Source organism: Natrix helvetica (genome assembly GCF_964273705.1).
Source record: "Natrix helvetica genome assembly, chromosome: Z".
In the NCBI taxonomy this organism is placed as follows: Eukaryota; Metazoa; Chordata; class Lepidosauria; order Squamata; family Natricidae; genus Natrix; species Natrix helvetica.
Genome location: NC_138554.1, coordinates 43953911 through 43978182, shown reverse-complemented (window position 1 = coordinate 43978182; position 24272 = coordinate 43953911). Strand labels below are relative to the sequence as shown.

Below are 24272 nucleotides of genomic sequence, written 5' to 3'. Positions count from 1 at the left end.
AATTATGGCCTCTCTGCTATTATATTTTCTTTTCAAAAGCTAATTTGATTTATCAGAAAACCCAAGATATTCAAGCAATAATGGCTACAATCAAGCCAAAGATGAGCACCTTTAAGGCATATATTAGCTTACATTTTACCATTTAAACTGAATAGTTCTCATTGTCTTATACCTTGTGCCACAACTAACTTAGAACTATTCCTAAATTAATAGTCACCTGATCAATTAAATTTGTTATTTCTCGTAAATAGCATCCCATTTTCAGCTTCTATATTGCAATCTTCTAGTCTACATACAAACTTTGGCCAACTTGCTTTTAAGTTTTCAGTTAAGCTAAGCATAAAATTACATATAATTCAAACCAGCCTTAAAATAGAAGAGTTAACCACGGCAAACAGATGTCAAATCCAGAAAACTCAGCATCAGCCTGTAAAGGAAAAAAAACCCCTCTTCCCTGTTCCACTCCCACTAGCCAAAACAGCAGAAAAACAATGTGCATGTACAGTGTGTACAATTAAAGCCAAGGAAAAGAGGAAGAAAGGAAGGAAAATATAAAAGCTACCCACCCATCATAGTTAGTGCTTTTTGAGAGAAGAGTTCAGAGTACAATGGTTTTCTTAGTACAATGCTGGATAAGAATGACAAGGAAGCAAATCTCTTCTCTGTACTGTGATCAGTTAGAAAATGATTCTGTTCCAGCTGTTAAACAAAAATGTTTCTATGAAGGTTTGAATTTCCCATTAAGTTTCACTGTTATTACAAAAGGAAACTATGATCCACATCCTGTTCCTCAACATTGGCCAGGTGGGCTAAAACTCCCTGGGATGTATTGACAACTCTGTTATTGTAGCAACAGTACTGTGCAAATCATCTTAGTGCCAGGATATTTTTGATCAAAAAAGCCAGTTCGAGAGTCACTGAATTATTTGTTTGTTTATTTATTTGGATTTATATGCCGCCCATCTCCAAAAGGACTCAGGGCGGCGTACAACATTAAAAAACATACATTCCAAAAGTTAAAAAAAAATTAAATCCATATCCAAAAACAAACCGAATTAAAAGACAATACATTTAAAATAAGTTAAAATAACAGGCCAGGCCGGCTTGCTGGAAAAGCCAACTTTTTAGGGCGCATCGGAAGGACCGGAGGTCAGGGATTATGCGAAGCTCCGGGGCAGCTCATTCCAGAGGGAAGGCGCTCCCACAGAGAAGGCTCTCCCCCTGGGGGTCACCAGCTGACACTGTCTGGCCAACGGCACCCTGAGAAGGCCAACTCTGTGGGATCGTACTGGACGGTGGGAGGCTACTGGTGGCAGTAGGTGGTCTTGCAGGTACCCTGGGCCTAAGCCATGGAGTGCTTTAAAGGTCATAATTAATACCTTGAATCGCACCCGGAAGACAACCGGCAACCAGTGCAGGCCGCCTAAAAGGGGTGTAACATGGGAGCACATAGGTACCCCCATGACAACCCGCGTGGCCGCATTCTGGACCAGCTGAACCCTCCGGGTGCTCTTCAAGGGCAGCCCCATGTAGAGAGCATTGCAGTAGTCCAGGCGAGAAAGGACGAGGGCATGAGTGACTGTGCACAGAGCATCCCGATCCAGGAAGGGGCGCAACTGACGTACCAGGCGAACCTGGTAAAAGGCCCCCCTGGTCACAGCCGTCAGATGTTCTAAACTAAGCCGCGTATCCAGGAGGACTCCCAGATTGCGAGCCTTCTCTGAGGGGGCTAAAATTTCTCCCCCTATTGTCAAAGATGGAACAAGATGTACAAATCGGGATGACGGAAACCATAGCCACTCAGTCTTGGAGGGATTGAGCTTGAGCCTGTTCCTCCCCATCCAGATCCGCACAGCCTCCAGGCATCGGGACATCACGTCGAGGGCATCGTTTGGGTGGTTTGGGGTAGAGATGAAAAGTTGGGTATCATCAGCATATTGATGATACCATATCCCAAAACCACAGATGATCTCGCCCAGCAGTTTCATGTATATGTTGAACAGGAGGGGTGAGAGAACCGACCCCTGGGGCACCCCACAAGTGACGCGCCTGGGGGTCGATCTCTGCCCTCCAGTCAACACAAACTGCGACCGATCCGACAGGTAGGAGGAGAACCACTGTAAAACAGTGCCCCCCACTCCCAACCCCCCGAGTCATCGCAGTAGGATACCATGGTCGATGGTATCGAAAGCCACCGAGAGGTCTAATAGGACCAGGACAGAGGAGCAGCCTCTGTCCCGGGCCCGCCAGAGATCATCGACGAACGCGACCAATGCCGTCTCCGTGCTGTACCCGGGCCTGAAACCCGACTGAAACGGATCCAGGTAGACAGCTTTATCCAGGTACTGGGGAAGCTGACGTGCTACCACACTCTCGACAACCTTTGCTACAAAGCGAAGGTTGGAGACCGGACGATAGTTGGCTAAAGAAGCTGGGTCCAGGGAAGGCTTCTTGAGGAGGGGCCTCACCACCGCCTCCTTCAAGGCGGTGGGAAAGAACCCCTCTCTCAATGAAGCATTGGTAATCGCCTGGAGCCAGCCTCGTGTCACCTCGCAGGAAGCCGAAACTAACCAAGAGGGACACGGGTCCAGCACACAAGTGGCAGCACTGAATCTCCCCATAATCCTGTCCATGCCTTCGGGGGTCACACGGTCAAACCCATCCCAGATTGTCTCCTCAAGATTCACCCCCGTCGGCTCACCCAAATCTACCCAGTCAGAGTCCAAGCCTGTCCGGATCTGAGCGATTTTATCCTGCAGATACTGAACAAATTCTTCAGCCCTACCCTGCAAGGGGTCTTCCCCAGTTCCTTGGTTAAGTAAGGAGCAGGTCACCCTAAACAGGGCGGCTGGGCGGTTATCTGCGGAAGCGATAAGAGCGGAAAAATATTGCCATTTTGCCGCTTCTATCGCCACTAAGTAGGATTTAATATGAATTCTTACTAGTGTTCGATCAGATTCGGACCGGCTGGCCCTCCAGCCACTCTCTAGGCATCTTTTCCGGCGTTTCATCTCCCGGAGCTCCTTGGTAAACCAGGGAGCCATCCGGGATCGACACCGGGTCAGAGGCCGCAAAGGCACAACACGATCCAAGACCCCAGCGGCAGCCCTATCCCAGGCCTCCACTAGGGCTTTGGTCGAGTTGTGAGCAAGGGATTCAGGAAAAGTCCCAAGCTCCATCAGGAACCTTTCAGGGTCCATCAAGTGCCTGGGGCGGAACCATCTAGTTGGTTCCGCCTCCCTGAGGTGAGGGGTAGCAGTATGGAAGTCAAGCCTGATGAGGAAATGATCAGACCATGACAAGGGTTGAATAGAAATATCCCCTAAATCTAGATCATTCATCCACTGCCCAGAGACAAAAATCAGGTCGAATGTGTCCCCCATTATGGGTGGGGTCTTGAATTAACTGAGTTAGGTCCATGGAAGCCATGAACTCCCGAACTGACTCGGATGTCTCGCCAATGGAAGGCAGATTGAAATCCCCCAGGACCATGAGCCTGGGGAAATCAACCACCAATCCAGCTAATACAGCTAGCAGCTCCGGCAGGGCCGATGAAACATAGCAGGGAGACAGGTATGTAACAAAAAGGCCCACCTGAGCTCCAAGGCCCCACTTCACACAGAGGGACTCACACCCGCCTATCTGAGGCACAGTGACCTCCTGAGGTCTGAGACTTTTCCTGATAACCATCGCCGCCACCCCGCCCCTGCCCTGGGCTCTCGGCTGGTGAAACGCCCGGAAGCCTGGTGGGCATAGTTCGTTAAGGGGCACACACCCCTCATGGCCCAACCAGGTCTCCGTAATGCACGCCAGGTCCATTCTACCCTCTTGGATGAGGTCGTAAATGAGGGGAGCCTTATGTACCACGGACCTAATAATAATAATAATAATAATAATTTGAATTTATTAGCCGCTCCCTTTCCAAGTAGGACTCGGGGCGGCGTACAATGGAGCATATAAAACATAGAAGATGTATCAAAACACATAAACGTACATACATACAAAACACACATACACGGAGGAGGTAACAAATTACATCATTTAGACAGTTAAAAATCAGCATTAAAATACCCCAATTGTAGGAAACCCAATATGCAGTTAAAAATTTGACATTTAAAAGACAATTTAAAAAACAGTAGGAGGAATAAGAGAGATTACGATTGCGATTGAGCCAGGCCAGATAATTGAAAGAGGTGGGTCTTCAGCTGTACACGGAAGGAGCGGAGATCGGAAGTAATCCTGATGTCATGGGGGAGGTCATTCCACAGGGCTGGGCCCATCACAGAGAAGGCTCTGCTCCTGGGTGTCGCCCCCCGGCACTGTTTGGCGGACGGCACCCGGAGAAGTCCCTCTCTGTGTGAGCGAATTGGTCGTAGGGATGTGTGGGGCAGGATGCGATCCTGCATGTAACTAGGCCCTGTGCCATGAAGCGCTTTAAAGATCATAATCAAAACCTTGAAACGCACTCGGTAGACCACAGGAAGCCAGTGCAGCTCGCGCAGGAGAGGTGTTACAGGGGAGTATCTAGTCCTCCCCATAATCACCTGCGCGGCCGCGTTCTGGACCAACTGTAGTCTCCGAGTGCATCTCAAGGGAAGCCCCATGTAGAGAGCATTGCAGTAATCCAGGCGAGTCGTCACTAGCGCATGGGTGACTGTGCGTAGGGCATCCCGGTCCAATAAGGGGCGCAATTGGCGCATCAGGCGGACCTGATGGAATGCCCCCCTTGCCACGGCTGTTACATGGTCATCCATGGACAGCCGGGCATCTAGGAGGACGCCCAAATTGCGCACCTGTTCCATGGGGGCTAGTTGGACGCCCCCGATGGCCAGAGATGGAAGCACCTGGTTGAACCGGGAGGCCGGAAGCCACAGCCACTCCGTCTTGGAAGGGTTGAGTTTTAGTCGGTTGCCATCCATCCAGACCCGTACGGCCTCCAGACACCGGGACATCATTTCGACGGCCTCATTGGGGTGGTTCGGGGTGGAAATGTATAGCTGAGTATCATCAGCATACAGATGATATCCCACCCCAAAACCACGGATGATCTCGCCCAGCGGTTTCATATATGTGTTGAACAGGAGAGGCGAGAGCACCGATCCCTGTGGCACTCCACATGTGAGTGGCCTCTGGGTCGAACTCTGCTCCCCTGCCAACACACGTTGCGTCCGATCAGAGAGGTAGGAGCCAAACCACCGTAAAACGGTGCCCCTGACTCCCAGCCCCTCTAGCCGGTGCAACAGGATACCATGGTCGATGGTATCGAACGCCGCCGAGAGATCTAATAGGACCAGGATAGAGGAACAACCCCTATCTCTGGCCCTCCAGAGATCATCAACCAATGCGACCAAGGCCGTCTCCGTGCTGTGCCCGGGTCGGAAGCCGGACTGGCGCGGGTCTAGATAATCATTTTCCTCCAGGTGACGTGGGAACTGCTGTGCCACCACACTCTCTACAACCTTCGCTAAAAAAGGAAGGTTGGAGACTGGACGATAATTGACTAGGTCCGTTGGGTCCAGGGAAGGCTTCTTGAGCAGGGGCCTCACCACCGCCTCTTTCAAGGCGGCCGGTAGAGACCCCTCACCCAACGAGGCGTTCACCAGGCCCAGGAGCCAGTCGCGCGTAACCTCCCAGGATGCCAGTACAAGCCAGGAGGGACACGGGTCCAATAAACATGTGGTGGGTCGCAGACGTCCACGCAACCTGTCCAAATCCTCAATGGACCTGGCGTTAAGCAACACCAGCCGGAGACCAGGGTCCTGTAATCCCGAGCACCCGGGGGTGCGAGAAGGGCGATGAGGGTCGGAATGCTCTTAAACAGCAAACCCGCGTCCTCCGAACATCATTTGGCCCTCGGCCCCCACCATATCTGCCTCTCCCACAAACAGTAGAGATGGTGAACCCCCCAATGAGCATTTAAACATCCTCTTAACTATTTGAATAATTAATTAAGTTTAGGGATGATTGGTTCAATTTACTTTATAAATACAGATTTGAATTTCTCAAGCTAAACATAAGAAAAAACAGTTATATTTTAATAGTCCAATCCCAAGAGGAGGGAGCATTCCCTTTCCTAAATTACAGTTTTTCAACAAAGGGAAATAGGATGGCAGTTTCCAGAAAACAATTATGTCTTCTGCTTCCTGCTCCAATTCTCATCCATAGGAACACAGTGACAATTGGAAACTATAAGTAAGCGGTATTTGTAAACATATATATATATATATATATATATATATATATATATATATATATATATATATATATATATATATATATATATATATATATATATATATACCTTTATCAAATTTAATGTTGTATTATTCTGATTTTTTTTTCTTGTAGTTAAGTATAAATTAAATCTCTGAAGCTTCTGCCTGATAACTAATTTGAAGTGAGAAAGACTTTGATTTCAAACCTTAATGCCAGCATATTTCCTTGATTATCTCAAAAGGCTGTAACACCTTCCTTTATTCCTAACTCAATGTTTTTTCTCCTCTGAGAATTAGATCTTGTCAACTCATATCAAAATGTAAGATTCTTAAAAACAGACCCTTCAGCTAACATATATTCAAATATGAAGCCATAAAAATGTAGCAATGCAGAAATGAAGATGCTAAATAAACTCATGTTTATAGAATCTGACTGGTTCTAGTAAGGCAGAAATTGAATTTTTGGGATGATGGGATAGGCTAAGCAGCAATTGTCTGCTTTGCTGGAGGATGCAGAGAACTATTGCCACCTCAACTGCATGCACTTGTTTAACAGCAAATGTAATGGGAAAAGAGATTTTGCAAAAGAGAATTTTTCTTTCTCCCCACACTACGCAATACATCATGTTTGCTTATATCACCTGTAGAAGCACACTCCTTTCTGAAATCCAATTCCTTCAGGCATGGGAAGAAGATTGGCACAGAATGATTGAAGGGGTATGAGAATGATGAGCCACTCATACTCCCATTCCAAACCTTATTCCTATTTATCATCTTCTCTTCCTCCTTGATTCTTGTGGAATTGCTCACCACTATTAAAACAGTTCATTGACTTTTCTTTTTAGTCCATCACAAAATTTATTAATATCCATGAAGTGTACTAGGTTTCTGTAAATACGTAAGTTTTCTATAACTCAATCAAAGCATGTGTAATTGAAATCATTGCATAATCTCCCTTTGCTTATCCACCCGTCTCTAATTTATCTGGAATTTCCTTACAACTAAAAATTTTAAACTTGTAGAGATAGAGACCAGTCATTCCTGTTCTTTCTAAATATACACCAATAGCACTATATTAATTAGCATATGCAGAGACTGTAGTGGCATTCTTAGAAGTAATGTACACACACCTGTCTGTTCTCATAATTACTTGAGTTTTAATATGTTTTAAGGAATATTTCAATGTTTTCCCCAGAACATAAAATATGATGGTACTCCAAGGGAATGTCCTGCATCAATTCTATCATAAATCCCTTTTTCACAACACAAAACACTTGAAAAGAAGAATAGAGGCAGGAAAAGCTCATAGTACTTCCTCTATAAAGCTGTAGGATAACACTTGTGTGCAGCACTCATGGACAAATCTGGTAAACAAATATTTTATGTCTTTTAGCTCCAAGGTCTGTCTCAAAAGTTATTGTGATCATACTGGATGCTTACGTTGATCTTAGAAAGGAAGTCTCTATTATTGCTAAAACCTCTTTTACATTTAGACCTTTTTCATTAAAGTACGTTTTCAGAAGAAAGGGAAGCAAAGCAGGTAGCTCTAAAGGTAAAGGTTCTCCTCACACATATGTGCTAGTCGTTCCAAGGGGGCGGTGCTCATCTCTGTTTCAAAGCCGAAGAACCAGCGTTGTCCGAAGACGTCTCCATGGTCATGTGGCTGGCATGACTAAACACCAAAGATGCCGGGAACATTATTACCTTCCCACCAAAGTGGTCCCTATTTTTCTACTGGCATTTTTACATGCTTTCGAACTACTAGGTTGGCAGAAGCTGGGACAAGTAACGGGAGCTCACTCCGTTACTTGGCACTAGGGATTCGAACCGCCGAACTGCCAACCATTCTAATCAACAAGCTCAGCGTCTTAGCCACTGAGCCACTGCACAGTAGCTCTAGGAAGAAGCTATTTCAAACCAGAGAGTATTGATAGAAAGTTAGCTGTTAGTTAGCTGAAGAAGGTTAAGCAATCTTTTGCCTTCATGTCTACAAGCTTCCTACTTGTGAATTCTGGCACCATTATTAATTATTTGATTGAACAGATCCATTTAAATCTGCAATTTGGCTCTAACAGCATTCACTCCTGTTTGAATCACAGAAAGAGAAACCCAGAAACAGAAATCCTATGCCATTTGCCAATAATATATGGCTATTCAGGAAGAACTGAAAGTGAGAATAGGCATCTGTAAGAGGAAGGGAAGTGATGGAGCAATACAACTCTGTTCGTAATATACAGTATTTCCCCCATCATTGCAGTTGATGCAAATCTATGATGCTAGTTTTAGGATAATAAAATATTACTCCCAGAAAGCCTCATTCCACATGCCTGCCAGATAGATAATGAGATGAACCTATAGAAGGTTTGGCTCCATTCACAAGCAGGGAATGACTCAAGCCCTTTCAGAAACACAAAGCCCATATTGCACAAACTCCAAAACTTCAAAAACATAGAACCACATAAGAATCCTACCTTGTATCCAGTTTGTTTTTCAGTTGACCCAGAAAGAAACTGCTGAATGTCACTTTGCAAACTTCCTTTTGAGCAGCTTTTCAATTTAAAGCAGGTTTCAATTTAAAATTTGTAGCATTAAGACTTGTGGACTTCAACTCCCAGAATTCCACAGACAGGCATGCTCAGTTCTGATTTAAAGCAACAACATTTTTTCCTACTTTGCTGAATCCCGGTTAAAAAGTGAGATTCCTTCTTTCTTTTTTATTTCTTTTTCTCTCTCCCTTCCCTTCCTTCCTCCCTTTCCAACTCCTTCTATCTCTCTTTTAGTTTTTAAAACCTCTTTTCCCTTTCCTGAACCGGCAGGGAAAAAGGGCTTTTAAAAAAAAGTTTCTGATGGAGGTTCGGGGGGAGGGGGGGCGGTATGCCAGATTTTCACTAGCTCTTCTGACGTACCGGACAGGACTGGGAGGAAACCACCTCTGCTTCCGCTGCCTTAAGTAAGTTCAAAACATTCTTAAAGATCCATTTCAACCTGGGCACCCTTTTTTTAACTATCTGGCAGACGGTATAGGACAATAAAAACAAGGACAAATACAGTTTATATCCCAGAGCAATAATTATATTGAATTCTACTGTATAATGCAATATTAGTGCAATATCAGGGGTTTTCAATTCAACTCCATAAAATGTGAAGGATAAGTGTTGTTGTTTTATTTTTATAGCTTTCTTATGTATAATGTACACTGAAGATGGCATTTAATTTCATTGTACGAGGTGCAATGACAATAAAGTACTACTACTACTACTACTACTATTACTACTACTATTATTACTACTATCCTATCCTATTTATATTTCCATTCAGAATGGCAACTGAATGTCACCACTATGATATTGTTACTGGTATTGTTAATCTCAAGTCTGCTTTTTTTTTTAACTAGCTCTATTTATTTCATGGAATTTTCTGTTCTGGTTAAGATGATAAATACAATCAAGAGCCAGAAAGGGTGGAGCACAGACAACAGAGAGAAAATCCCTAGTTGTAATTCTGTTTTGTTCATACACCTATCTCTTAGTCGTTTCCTACTTGCTTCTGGCAGCTGGTATCTTTCGTACTTTCCATTGCAAGCATAAGGTAACCTATTTTCCCATGGGGCACAAAGAAGCGATGAAGACATCTTTTAGCAGTTGGTAAAAAAAATCATTGGTATGAAAGACATGGTTTCTTGCTCCCACCCTAATGAATCATTTCCATCGAAACCCAGCCCCTGGATCTGGAGCCTCACCCTGCTGGTGAGCCTCCACCTTGCCCTAGAGATGGGAATCTTTCAAAAAGACTGCTGAAGGCCCTCTTCCTGGTTTGGTTTCTTCACTTACCTTTTTATTTAATCTGGCTCCAGAGTCAAAAACCACCATGCTGAGAGAGGAAGAATGGTGGTGCTAAATAAACATGCTCAATGGAACAAGGGAAGACCAAAAAAAAAAACCCTTGTAGAAATTAATCTGCTTCCATTCGTTCCTATATTACTCTCATCCTTCTCTTCTTTATTGTTTCTAATTTTTATTGTAAGCTCCATGTGGCAAGCATCGCAGGAAGGGAGCTTGCTAAGTGAACGGAAAGTGCTTCATTATATAGAAATAAATGCAAAATATAAAAAAAAACCATGCTGATTTGAATATTATTTTCAGCTTTTGCAAGAAATTTTCTACATATTAATAATCAAAACTATCTTTCACTATATTATTTGGCACTCCTCATAAAAAAAAATGTTTACTAATTCATTGACATTACTTCTCCATAATTTTTACTTGATTTCACTTGTCCTCAAGGCCATGATTCTGTAATCAAATCTGATTGACTATGTAGTATTTTGTTGTTACTTTTCATTGTAAAATCCCATAATTGATTGAAATGTCTCAAGATTCTTATCCCTTTAACATTATGACAAATCCAAAAAAGAAACAGCAACAGTCAAAAAAGGAAAAGAGGTGTTTTTTTAAAGTTATGCCACCACTACAGATATCAAGTAAAACAATGACACCAAATATTTAAAAAGATAAATATCTAATAAACTGTTTTTCAAGGAAGACATAAATATCTAAGGAAGTATTTTTCAAGATGAACAATGTTTGGATTGAAACAAAAATAGAAATGCCTCAGTCCTATAAAGCATATGAGAAATGTATTTATTAAGAAGACTGATATCCTACCTTTCAAGTGACTTATATGAAAGAAACTTGACATATGACATTACATTACATGACATGAAAGGAACATGATATATATATGACATGACATAATATATAAGAGTGTAAGTGTATGTGTATATACATAATCTAGTAATAATGTAAACAAAAATGAATAGACTACATGGTTCATCAGCCTTGGGAAATGGAAGATGATAATAATAATAATAATAATAATAATAATAATAATAATAATAATAATAATAATAATAATAATAATAATAATAATAATAATAATACTTTTATTTGATTAGCCGCAACCCTCTCCCGAAGGACTCGGGGCGGCGTACAATCAAAACGGATAAAAATACACATAAGACAAACATATATACAAAAAGAACAGAGACATATACATATGTGCATGGAGGAGAGTTGACTTATAGGTGAAAGACAATTAAAAACACAATTTAAAATCCCCTTAAATAAAATTACTAAATTAAAAAACCCATCAGGAGCGTTACGAAGTTATGGTTGAGCCAGGCCAGCTATTTGGAAAAGGTGGGTCTTGAGCTTGACACGGAAGGAGCGGAGGTCAGTAGTGGTCCTAATATCCGGGGGGAGGTCATTCCACAGGGCTGGGCCCGCCACAGAGAAGGCTCTGCTCCTAGGCGCCGCCCCATGGCACTGTCTGGTGGGCGGCACCTGGAGAAGTCCCTCTCTGTGCGAGCGGATGGGTCGTAGGGATGTATGGGGCAGAATACGATCCCGCAGGTAACTAGGTCCTGAGCCATGGAGCGCTTTAAAGATCGTAATCAAGACCTTGAAACGCACTCGATAGACCACAGGAAGCCAGTGCAGCTCGCGCAGGAGAGGTGTCACATGGGAGTACTTAGTACTCCCCATAATCACCCGCGCGGCCGCATTCTGGACCAACTGCAGTCTCCGAGTGCATTTCAAGGGAAGCCCCATGTAGAGAGCGTTACAGTAGTCCAGGCGAGACGTCACCAGCGCATGGGTGACTGTGCGTAAGGCGTCCCGGTCCAATAGGGGGCGCAATTGGCGCACCAGGCGAACCTGGTGGAACGCCCCCCTGGCCACGGCTGTCACATGTTCATCCATGGACAGCCTGGCATCCAGGAGGACGCCCAAATTGCGCGCCCGCTCCACGGGGGCGAGTTGAATGCCCCCAATGGCCAGAGATGGAATTATCTGGTTGAACCGGGGAGCCAAAACCCACAGCCACTCCGTCTTGGAAGGGTTGAGCCTGAGTCGGTTGTCATCCATCCAGACCCGTACGGCTTCCACACACCGGGACATCACTTCGACGGCCTCGTTGGGGTGGTTCGGGGTGGAGATGTACAGCTGAGTATCATCAGCGTACAGGTGATATCCCACCCCGAAACCACGGATGATCTCACCCAGCGGCTTCATGTATGTGTTGAACAGGAGTGGCGAGAGGACCGACCCCTGTGGCACTCCACAAGTAAGGGGGCTTAGGGTCGACCTCTGCTCCCCTGCCAACACACGTTGCATCCGGCCGGAGAGGTAGGAGCCGAACCACCGCAAAACGGTGCCCCGGGCCCCCAACACCTCCAGTCGGTGCAACAGGATACCATGGTCGATGGTATCAAAAGCCGCCGAGAGGTCTAATAGGACCAGGATAGAGGAACAACCCCTATCTCTGGCCCTCCAGAGATCATCTACCAACGCGACCAAGGCCGTCTCTGTGCTGTGCCCAGGGCGAAAGCCGGACTGGCGCGGGTCTAGATAATCATTCTCCTCCAGATGTCATGGAAACTGAGAAGCCACCACACTCTCTACAACCTTCGCCAAAAAGGGAAGGTTGGAGACAGGACGATAATTGGCCAGCTCCGTAGGGTCCAGGGAAGGCTTCTTGAGCAAGGGTCTCACCACCGCCTCTTTCAAGGCGGCCGGGAGAGACCCCTCACCCAACGAAGCATTCACTAGGCCCAGGAGCCAGTCGCGTGTAACCTCCCAGGAAGCCAGTACAAGCCAGGAGGGACACGGGTCCAGCAAACATGTGGTAGGTCGCAGTCGTCCACGCAATCTGTCCAAATCCTCGATGACAACCAAGTCAAACTCCTCCCAAAAAGGTTTCTCAAGACTCGCCACTGGCGTCTCGACTGGGCCACTGAAGGGGACCCAATCCTTCCGGATTTGAGCGACTTTATCATGCAGATATTTCCCAAACTCCTCTGCCCTACCCTGTAGAGGGGCCTCCCGCGGCCTCTGAAACAGAAGGGAGCGGGACACCCGAAACAGGGCGGCAGGGCGGTTCTCTGCGGATGCAATGAGAGCGGCACAATATTGGCGTTTGGCCGTTCTCAATGCCACTAGGTACGTCCTTAAATGGGCTCGTACCTGTGCTCGGTCAAATTCGGATCGGGAGGATCTCCAACGACTCTCTAGGCATCTCTTGCGGCGCTTCATCACCCTTAGCTCCTGGGTGAACCAAGGAGCCAGGGTGGATCGTTGCCGCCGGAGAGGCCGCGAAGGCGCCACCCGGTTCAAGGCCCCGGTAGTCGCATTATTCCACGCGGCCACCAGGTCCTCTACCCGAGGGCGGGTCAGGGCTGCAGGAGGTGGCCCAAGCTCCGTCTGGAACCTGTCTGGTTCCATCAAGCGCCTGGGGCGGAACCATCTAGTGTTTTCCGGTTCCGCCTCCCCGCAGCGAGGGGTAGCACCAGGGAAGTCAAGTCGGAGGAGTGAGTGATCTGACCATGACAGAGGAGTGATGGTTAAATTCACTCCTCCCAGATCACTCAACCACTGGCGAGAGACAAAAACAAGGTCCAAGGTGTGACCTCCCTCGTGTGTCGGGCCCTGAATCATTTGAGTCAGGTCCATGGCTATCATGGAAGCCATGAACTCCCGAACCCCCTCTGATGCTTCTCCCACCGACGGCAGGTTAAAATCCCCCATCACTAAAAGTTTGGGGGTCTCAACCGCCACCGATGAGATCAGCTCGAGGAGCTCAGGCAGGGTCGCTGATGTATGGCGGGGAGCCAGGTATACTATCAGCAGGCCCAACGGCCTCCCAGGGCCCCATTTCACAACAAGGGATTCACATCCGGACATCTGTGGCACAGTGGACTCCCTCGGCTCTAAGTCCTCCCGGATAATCACTGCTACTCCACCGCCCCTTCCCCGGGCCCGGGGCTGGTGAAATGCTTGGTAACCTGGTGGGCACATTTCCACGAGGGGTAACCCTCCCTCGTGGCCCAACCAGGTTTCCGTTATTCCCGCGAGGTCCGGCTCCCCCTCCAAAATTAGATCATGAATGAGGGGGGCCTTATTGACAACGGACCTCGCATTGCATAACAACAGCCTCAGGCCCTGGGCCTGCAGATCCTGACCACCTAGAACGCGGGGGTTGGTACAAGCGACCGGGTGTAACCAGATATCTGAATACCAAAAATGCATGCTTCCCAAACTGTCAATTTGACAACCATATAAGCTTTGCAGGCATCTATAAATAGAGGAAAGCTACACAGCTACTACACGATCCTACAAAGTACAAAGTGACTGCAAAGAACACCAAGACAAAATAGCAACAATGGTGCATTAGAATACCTGCAAGAAGTATCATTTGCCTGCAAACCAAAACTAGTGGAGCCATAAAACAGAAAGCATAGTAGTAAATGAAGAAGCTAAAATGCTCTGGGATTTAAGAATTCAAACAGAGAAGCACCTGACACATAATGCCCCAGATTTAACAACTATTGATAAGAAAGACAAAAAAAGTCTGGATTATGGATGTGGCACTATCTGACAATATCAGAACAGAAAAGAACTGGACAAAAATCACAAAATACAAAGTCCTGCAAAAGGAAATAGAATGCTCACAGTCTAATCTCCAATTATCCTAGTGTAGCGATAGCGAACCTTTTTTGGCTTGTGTGCCATGGGCCGGGGGAACCGCAGGGGGGTCATGCGCAGGTGTGCCGCACCCATAATGCAATGCACGACTCCCACAGTGCACAGGAGCACCTGACAGGCGCACCCCCCTCCCCATATTTTGCATGCTATTTTTGCCCTCCCCAGGCTCCAGAGACTTTATAGGAGCCTGAAGAGAGCAAAAACACCCTCCCCCTCCCCGGGAGGCCCTCAGGAGGGTTCAGGAGCTTTCCTGAAGCCTCCAGAGCGCAAAAAAACAGCCTTATGGGCAAACCACAAGTTCAGGAACGGACTTCCATTTTGCTCGTAGGGCCAGTTTAAGCCCTCCGGAGCCAATCCCTGAAGGCTCCAGAGGTCTTAAACCGGCCCTACGAGCAAACCAGAAGTCTGCTCCTAAACTTCTGGTTTGCCCATAGGGCCACTTTTTTGCACTCCAGAGGCTTCAGGGAAGCTCCTGAAGCCTCCGGAGGGCCTCCAGGGGGGCGGGGGAGGCTGTTTTCGCCCTCCCCAGACTCCTATAAAGCCTCTGGAGCCTGGGAAAGACGAAAAATAGCTTTAAAAAAGGCTGAATTCAGCTGGCCAGCCCGTACATGCGTGCTGGACAGCTGACAGGGCAATGCCTCGCATGCCCTAACAAATGGCTCCGCGTGCCACCCGTGGCACATGTGCCATAGGTTCGCGGTCCTAGGGTAACACAAGAGAAGTTAAAACTGCTACAAGGAACTGAACTCAATAGACTCTGTGACAGGTTTCCCAAAAAGGTTGAAAGAAAAAATATTCTTAAGGGCTTCAGGATTGCCTTCTTGATGATTTTATTGCAAGATTAGTATTGTTTTTTTATTAATTATCCTATTGGGATGCTAGAATATTATTGTTTGGGTTGAGATGTTTATAGTAGACATTTAATATCATTCTTACAGATGTTTAGGTTTCTATATTTATTATGGATGTTTTATCACTTACATTTTTGTGTTGTACAATGAATATTTTAAATCCTTGCTTGTAAGCCACCATAACTCTGAATTGAGTTGCCAACATATTAATACATACAGTACGTACCAGTGGTCTGATTTAGCAAATGTTCTTATTTACCACAGCATTATCTGTATTCTTTATCTTTATTCTCATATTTATCTAGCGTTGCTTGTCCTCATCTCCAAATAAGATACCAACAGCATATCCTTACTCTGCCTTGTGCCTTTACCCAAAAGGGCTCTTCCTCAAACTTGTTTTCCCCAGAGTTTCAATACAATACAAAACAATGCAATAGTAGAGTTGGAAGGGACCTGGGAGGTCTTCTAGTCCAACCCCCTGCCCAGGCAGGAAACCCTATACCATTTCAGGCAAATAGCTATCCAACATCTTCTTAAAGACTTCCAGTGTTGGGGCATTCACAACTTCTGGAGGCAAGCTGTTCCACTGATTAATTGCTCTAACTGTCAGGAAATTTCTCCTCAGTTCTAAGTTGCTTCTCTCCTTGATTAGTTTCCACCCATTGCTTCTTGTTCTACCCTCAGGTGCCTTGGAGAATAGTTTGACTCCCTCTTCTTTGTGGCAACCCCTGAGATATTGGAACAATGCTATCATGTCTCCCCTAGTCCTTTCTCTTAAGCTAAACATACCCAGTTCCTGCAACCGTTCTTCATATGTTTTAGTCTCCAGTCCCCTAATCATCTTTGTTGCTCTTCTCTGCACTCTTTCTAGAGTCTCCACATCTTTTTTACATCGTAGCGACCAGAAGTGAATGCAGTATTCCAAGTGTGGCCTTACCAAGGCATTATATCTGTATATTTCACCTATCTAGTTGGCTGTCTTTCTTTTCTCTTTTACCAATGTTACTGCTCTTCCTTTGAGGTCCTCAGCTGTTTCCCGCACTGGCCAAACTTTCCCAGTACAAAAAAAAAAAAAAAAAACTTTTAGATCACTCAAGTTTTAGAACTTCTGTCACAAAGAAAGAACTTTGGATAGAGATTTAATTCTTGGGTGGAGAAAGGGATCAACAGAGAACAGAGCCAACTTTTGGTTGGCTGTATCTAAAGAGGGGAGGGGGTTAGAGAGAAGAGGGGCAGCCTTTTGTCCAAACCATGGAACATAACAGTCACCCTTTTGTACAGATGGAGCTGACACTGCAGAAATGAAACAGACAGGGAGTGGTTTAACACATCCTAAACCCATCTCTTTTCCTGCCACCCTCCAATGCCTTTGAACGTATCTGGCAAAGGACCCATTTTCTCTTTCTGAAATGACAAAAGCAAAAAAAGAAGAAAAAGAGGGGGTAAATTCTTTGGTCTGTAAGTGGAAAGCTGGCTCTACACACCAGATATTATATCTGAACAGAACAGGACATACAGAAGTAGTTGTTTTCAGCCATTTAGAAACAGATTCAGTGAGTGTGGAATTGCATGGCAAGACAAATAGAGATGAGGCTTATAACTTTCAAAAATGGAAGTGCCGTACTTCTGCACCCAATTTGGTAATTCAAAGGACACCAAATTACAATAATAAAGATCTTGTGGATCTAACCAAAAGCTAGAGGTCTTTTTAAAATTACCGTGAATAACAACATAAACTGTAATCACAATGTGTTTTTATAAATAATGTGCATGAGAGATTCATTCCTGAATTGTTTTCTTATACTTTATTAATATTTATTATATAAATCAAAAATAAATAAACACTTGAGAGTGTCTAGAGATTTGTATTACAATGATCACAACCTATGACCAAAATTGCAGGCTCAATTGCAGTCGTAAATTGAGAACTATCTATGAGAAATTCCAAAAAAATTGACTTTGCTAATAAAAAGTCATCTTTGTTGTCTCATTGCCAAAAAGGCTCCACAAACTACACATTATTTGTATAAAAACTCATTTCTACTGTGTAAAGATAAAGATTTTCCCTCTCCAGTCATTTCTAAGGAGTGGTGCTCTTCTCTGTTTCTTAACCCAGTGATCCCGCGTTGTCCTAAGATATTTCTGTGGTCATGTGGCCAACATGAATATATACCAAATATGACCTTCCCAATGAAGTGATATTTATTTATCTACTTGCATTTGCATGCTTTCAATCTGCTAGATGAGTAGGAGCTAGGACAAATAATGGGAGCTCACCCCATTGTGCAGAGTTCAGGTCTTGAACCCCAGCTTCTCTGGCTTGACAAGCTCAGTGTCTCCTGCTGACAAGCTCAGCATCTTTAACTACTTATCCACTGCACCTCCCTTACTACTGTATACAGTAGAGCAATAGGGAGACAAGAAGCAAGAAAATAATACCTCGTAATTCAGGTAGTCTGGATATATTTGATTGAGTCTTGAGAAAGGACATAGACTCTGTGAGAGAATGTAAGAATGACCTTAGGAAAAGAGAGAAGAACATGCTGCCGAAGAAACAATTAGACAAGACAGTGCAGTCACTTTATAGCCAGAAAAAGAGACTTGGGAAAAAGGCTTAGTGTGCCTAATGGCTCAAATGACTAAAAGAGGGAAGTTTGTATTTTCAGATTTGCAAAATTCTGTTATCAGACAGGAAATATAATATAAGATAATAAGATAAACTAAACTAATAGTAGTTTAGATGTAGAAAAGATGTGGAGACTCTAGAAAGAGTGCAGAGAAGAGCAACAAAGATGATTAAGGGACTGGAGACAACTTAGCAAACTGAAATGGAAAATCTCTGGGTTGTAGCCACTGAACAAAGAGATGGAGATGATTCTTCCCATCTCAGTACAGATGAGTTAGGGAGAACTTTACCCAGACAAAAACCATATAGCGCCTAGAAAACTTGCATTGAGGGCTAATTATCTATTGTCTTAGTTCCTATTTGGATCCTGAATTTGCTGTAACCAACCATATAAAAATGAACATTTTTCCCCTCATTGAAAAAGTATATTACTTAATATGTCTTCTTAGACTACATGGGGTGGGGAAATGGGGAGTGAAGACTGCCATTATTCTCCTTACTTGGATATGAGAAAGAACTCAGAAGTGCACTACTTTATACCAACTAGAATTCATTGTGAAGAGGAAAAATACTGTTGGGTCACAATATGAAAGATAGGAAGGATCCTGCACTGGAAAGGCTAGGCTTACCCTGGTCCTTATGGTGAGTTTGGTGCCTTAAAGTTAGGTCTGTGTGTTGTTCCATGAAGATGCCTTTTTTTATTAGGGTGCCAGCCACTATATGATTACAATAGTACTAACAGCAATATGGGATGAGGGGTTCATCTTACTATGAAGCAGTTCGTGCTTAGTAGGTTCATCTTAGTATGAACCAATTTGAAGAAAAGTGTGTATGTTGGGAAAGAGATCTCTTACAACATTGTTTTAAGTTGATTGATAAAAAGGTAATTTGGCTATATATGTGTATAACACAAGGTTTAAGACAACATAGTAAGAAAACAACTTCTCTTTCGTCGGTGCCTTGTTTAAAATGTCCAACTCCATGTTGCAAACAGATATGCTGGTAGATCTGTTGGAAATCATGACTCTTTTGCACCGCATTTTGCTAACAAAGTTGCTCAAAACTCTACATGTCTTGAATTTTCACAGATGGCATCATATTGTCATCATAATCAGAGCTTCTTTTGGTCTATGATAAAGCGACAACATATTACCAGCAAGTCCCTATGCAGACCAGAACCATGAGTGATCAATGCCTCACTTTGGGAAGGATAATTATGAACAGCCTCGAAAGAGCGATGGTGTGCTGTCTCCTTAAGAGGCCCTCTAACTATTGGCCATATGTAACTATTGCCCAAACTCCAAGCTTTCCCTTTGGTGTTGCTGAGAGGATAGTGAGTGTGCTCTAAATCAAGGTTTCTTAATTTTTTCTCTCTCAGGATCCTTTCCCACTTTTAAAAATTAAGGAGGACTCTAAAAGAACTTTTGCTTGTATGGGTTATATTTATCAATATTTACGTATTAAAATTAAAATTGATGCGTTTACCGGTGCTATTGTTTTTCATGATTTTTTGATGGGATTCTAATATTGCATTATTTTTTTTAACACAGAACGGCAAATCATTTTAATTTCAAAGTCTTCTCAGAGTGTCTTGGATCTCCAAGATCATAGGACCACATTTTAAGAAACATGCTCCAATTGAAGAAAATAATCTAGAAATATTTAAAAGAAGAGAATTATCTAGACTTTTTCAGTCTGAATACAAGTCTGGGGTGAAAATGGTATTGGTCTTGTTGGTAGATAACCATTGTTAGGAGATGAATAGAAGGCGTGTGCCCCTTGTGTTCTGATGATCGGTCTTTGTTTTTATTATTGGTTTACTGTGTTGTTTTATGTGGATGTATTGCTGCTTACTGATGCTGGTCTATGAAGTAATAAAATAATAAAGATTTCATAGTAATAAAGTATTGCTATGAAGTAATAAAGTAATAAAGATTTGATTTGATAAGTTGTGCTGTTTACTGATGGTGTACCAAATGAGTGACCAATTAAATAAATAATCTTTAATGTCCTTCAATACCACCGATTCTGGTATCTAAAGAATAAAGGAGATGACCTTGATGGATCCTTTACCAAGTGATGAAGAAAAAAAGTATGGCTTAAGTCCAAAACAAGCAGAAACTGCATGTAAGTGTCTCAGACAGACAACAAATTCATGTGGATATAAAAAGGGGAGGAGGCACAGCACAATCAGACTTGAAAGCTTGTTATTATAGCCAATCTCAATAAACGTCTTAGTCTTCTGGGGTTGATTTGTGGTTTCTTCTAACTGGTGGAACGCTATTACTTTTCTACCAAAGTGCTTTCAAACTTCTGGTTGGCAGGACCTAGAACAAGAACGAAGATCTCACCCAGTCCCCTGGTACTCAGGTCTCAAATCTGGGGCATCCAGCTGACAGCTTCTTAACCACTGAGCCATCATGCTACTCAATAAATAGGTACCACTTCAGTGGGAAAGCAGTAGTGTTCCATGATCGCATGCTGGCCACAGGACCACAGAAAGGTGTTCAAACAGTCCTGCCTCAACAGCCTTGAACTGGAGATAAGCTCTGCCCTCTAAAGTGGGGTATGGCTAGTGGAGTAAAATCCACAGAGACTCATTAACCTTTTTACCTATTTGGTGGTGGATGACACTGGGTTGGGCAGTTTTATAGTGATTCTACTCCTTTCTCAGGAGGTGTTTGTGAAAGAGAAAAGGCTAGCTCAGTGGCCTTCTCCAGGGGCCAGGAAGTGGGGGGGCTACCATGGCTTGTTCTCAGTGGCGGGCTGGGAGGGGCGCTTCATCCTGGCCAGAGTTGGGGTGAAGCTCTCGTGCCTGCTGACCCCCCAATCTGAGCCCCGGGAATGCCTCCAAGGCTGGGAGGGGGCTCCAGCTTTCCAGTGAAGGGAGGTGGCACTGCCCGCTCAACTATCTCTCCCTATCCGGGGCTACAGAACTGGGTCATCAGTAGGGACCAGGGGGGCGAGCAGAGAGGGAAACCAAAAAATCATCTGCTCTTCTGGTTTCCAGAACTGGGCACGCACATGTTCCTGTTTTGGCACTCGGTGCCGAAAAGGTTCACCAACACTGCCCTAGGGATATACATCTGGTGGGACCCAAAAGAAGGGCCTTCTCCATGATGGTCCTCTCTCTGGAACATCATTCCTTCTGGAAGGCGCTGAAGACCTGGTTCTGCTCGCAGGTCTGGGGAATGCCGAGTGGAATGGAGCCCATTAAATGGCTCGTGTGATGTGTTGTTGCCAGGGTGGGGGGTTATTTTATTATATTATTTAATAATGTATTATATGATTATTATGTTTTATTAGTTTTATTGTTTTATATATGTGGTTTTTATATTGTTGTAAGCTGCCTTGAGTCACCATGTGCGAATAGGCAGCAATATAAACTTCTAAAATAAAAAATAAAATAAATAATTTAAATAATAAAAAAATAGATTTCTGATTTTGTCGCAGGATGATATGGCAGGTCAGGTATAAAGAATTCACAAATCTGTACCTACCTTTCCTGGCTTGGTGCTCTCAATTATGTTGAAGTACACCTTCCAGAATTCCAAGTTATTTTGACTAATAGGCACACTATATTTAGTGAAATTATAATCAATATATCTGAAAGGTAATGAGGCTATTACTGTTTACTAACAGAATATACTTCTGTAATTTTTTTAAAAAAAAATAAACTTATTTATGTTTGAGAAGAACAGAAAAAAGAAGCAGATATGTTTGATTCCTGAGATACCAATAAGCAATTAGATATATTACTAAGCTAAAGTAGCTTTGGAGAGAAATATAGGAGCCAATAAATGTTCCTGAAAGGAAGAGGAGGAAGAAAGTTATTGGCTAATGCACAAGAAATGGGGGAAAAAGCACTTAGGTTTGTCAACAGTTGGGTTTGCTTTGGGCACTTCAGTGCCTAATCTGTGCAATTGGCAACCACGGACACAAGTACTAATGAAATATGAGAGAATCAAGGAGAATAAAACAAAGAAAAAGACTGTAAGTAAGTCAAAATCATGGACATGTGCTAATAAAATCTGAGAGGATCAAAGAGAATAAAACAAAGAAAAAGACTGTAAGTAAGTCAAAATCAAAGAACAAAATCACCACATGTAATCCATTCATGAAAGATAAAAAGTCCCTTATTTGAAGGTGAATCCTATAGTTCATTGGTTAGTGAGTATGTCATGTAACTGTAAATGTAGCTAATTCAGGACAATTTAAGGCAGAACTGAACATAAATGATAACTTAACATAACATGCAGAAGAGACTCCTGCCAAAAATTATGTGCGTCAATTCTGAGCTAGATAAGCCGATGATCTAATTCTTCTTTCCTTTGCACATTAAAGTGGGGGAGGGGGGGAAGAGAAATCAAGTCTGTAATCAATTAATTATTTCTAGTGTAAAATGTAGATTTACCTATGTAAACAAAAGGTGGGCAATAGAAGCAGTGTCTCCAATATCACATTAGCGACACATCTTGAGTTGGTGTTTTTTCCGCATAGTATTTACATGTAACCTACCTGTCTTCTATGATGCACCTCACAAGCAGGTTCCAGTTCTCCAAGAACTGAACATACAAGACCTGCTTTGATTAAGCAAGATGGCATACTGGGTACCTCCAGGAATATATTCTGATATAGTGTGTGATAAATACACAGCTCCCAAATGACTGCATGTATTTTATGAATTCAAAAGCACATTACCTTCACGTTGGTGTGTACAGCTGATTCTGGGGGGTAGACAATGAAATGCCGGAGAGTGAAGCCATAACCGCCCTGAAGGTTCTTGTGCAGCACCACTGTCTTTGGCCCCACCCAGGGAAAGGACTCCATGGGGGGCGCATTGGCATTTGTGGCTGTACCATCTCTCTGGACCAGTTTTGGCTGTTGTTAAAAACAAAAGGAGAAGAATGAGCACAAAATCAAAGTTCCAAGAAATATCAGGAGAAAGATAAAATCCACCCCCTCACCCATGTAAATACTTGAACACAGATTTTTGGTGATTAAAACAGACTATATTTGGCTAGAAATACTTTTCAAAAAAATGGGTTGGGAGAGAAACAAGTGTTTTTAAAGGCCTTGGCAGTAGATATTCCTGGAACACATCCAGCTCTTCAGTTCTCTGGCTTCAATGGCTCCTTCCTGACAGAAACTCTTTTCTTTTGTGGGCCGAGGGCTCTAGGTTGGAGAGATAGACTTCAACTTTTCCCAGTGAATTCAGTTTGTTGTAAAAAGAATAGTATTGTTCCTTCAACCTGTTATAAAGTTATGGGATTTTTCTATTGAATATATCATTTGCTAAGAGTTTATCAAGTTGGAGAAAAGTAAGATTAAGAGTGAAATAATTAATGTTTCCTAAGGGAGGGAGGGTTGATTTTTTTTTTTACTGTATTAACTCTGAATATCATAACACATTTGTCTATCTGAAAAATCATGAACTTTTGCATCCAGAATGAGTTTTACATCGTTCACTGTAGGCAGAAAAGAACAGAAATGGACAGAATTGGACCCTCTGACTCATAAGCAGGTAGGACCAGATGTAACCAGATGTAGACCCTGTGCATGGTATGTGTATGTGTGTGTACACACACACACACACACACACACACCCCTCAATGAATTGTTTGTGGAATAAAATAAAATAATCTCCAATTATACCTTCCAGAACATTTTCAAAGTACAACTGCATTTATGTTATCCCTGGATTGGTTCAGCTTCTGTATGATTGCATAGTATTATATCCATTCTGCAATAAATCAAATAATTTCCAGCTTCATTCTTACACCCCAAAACGACTGTGGATATAGTTTTGTCAATTAGTTTGAAAATTGGCCAGACGTGTGTAAGAATGACTTCCTTATACTCTGTCTTAACCTCTTTTCCCTCAGTTTCAAATTGCACTGCCACATTATCATCCTCAGACTAGCCTTTTGATACTGAACAAGCAGTCAGTTTTCTTTTACATCACCAATGGGAAAAATCAGTATGAATTAAGGATAAGGGAAAGTGGGGGGAGTTGCTGGTTGGATTCTGATTTTTTTTT

At 43.5% G+C, this 24272-nt stretch overlaps 1 protein-coding gene across 5 annotated transcripts in view; it reads right to left on the bottom strand.

Annotated features, from left to right (window-relative positions):
- The window catches only part of ARHGAP23 (Rho GTPase activating protein 23), a 201909-nt gene that overhangs the window by 97710 nt on the left and 79927 nt on the right, over positions 1 to 24272 (bottom strand). For all 5 annotated transcript variants that reach the window (XR_014173530.1, XM_081932088.1, XM_081932090.1 and 2 more), the window contains exon 2: positions 22934 to 23113. Coding sequence is in view for 4 of the 5 variants with exons in the window: in XM_081932088.1 (XP_081788214.1) it covers positions 22934 to 23113 (180 nt within the window). In the remaining variant the exon portion in view is untranslated. The remainder of the gene's footprint in view (positions 1 to 22933; positions 23114 to 24272) is intronic.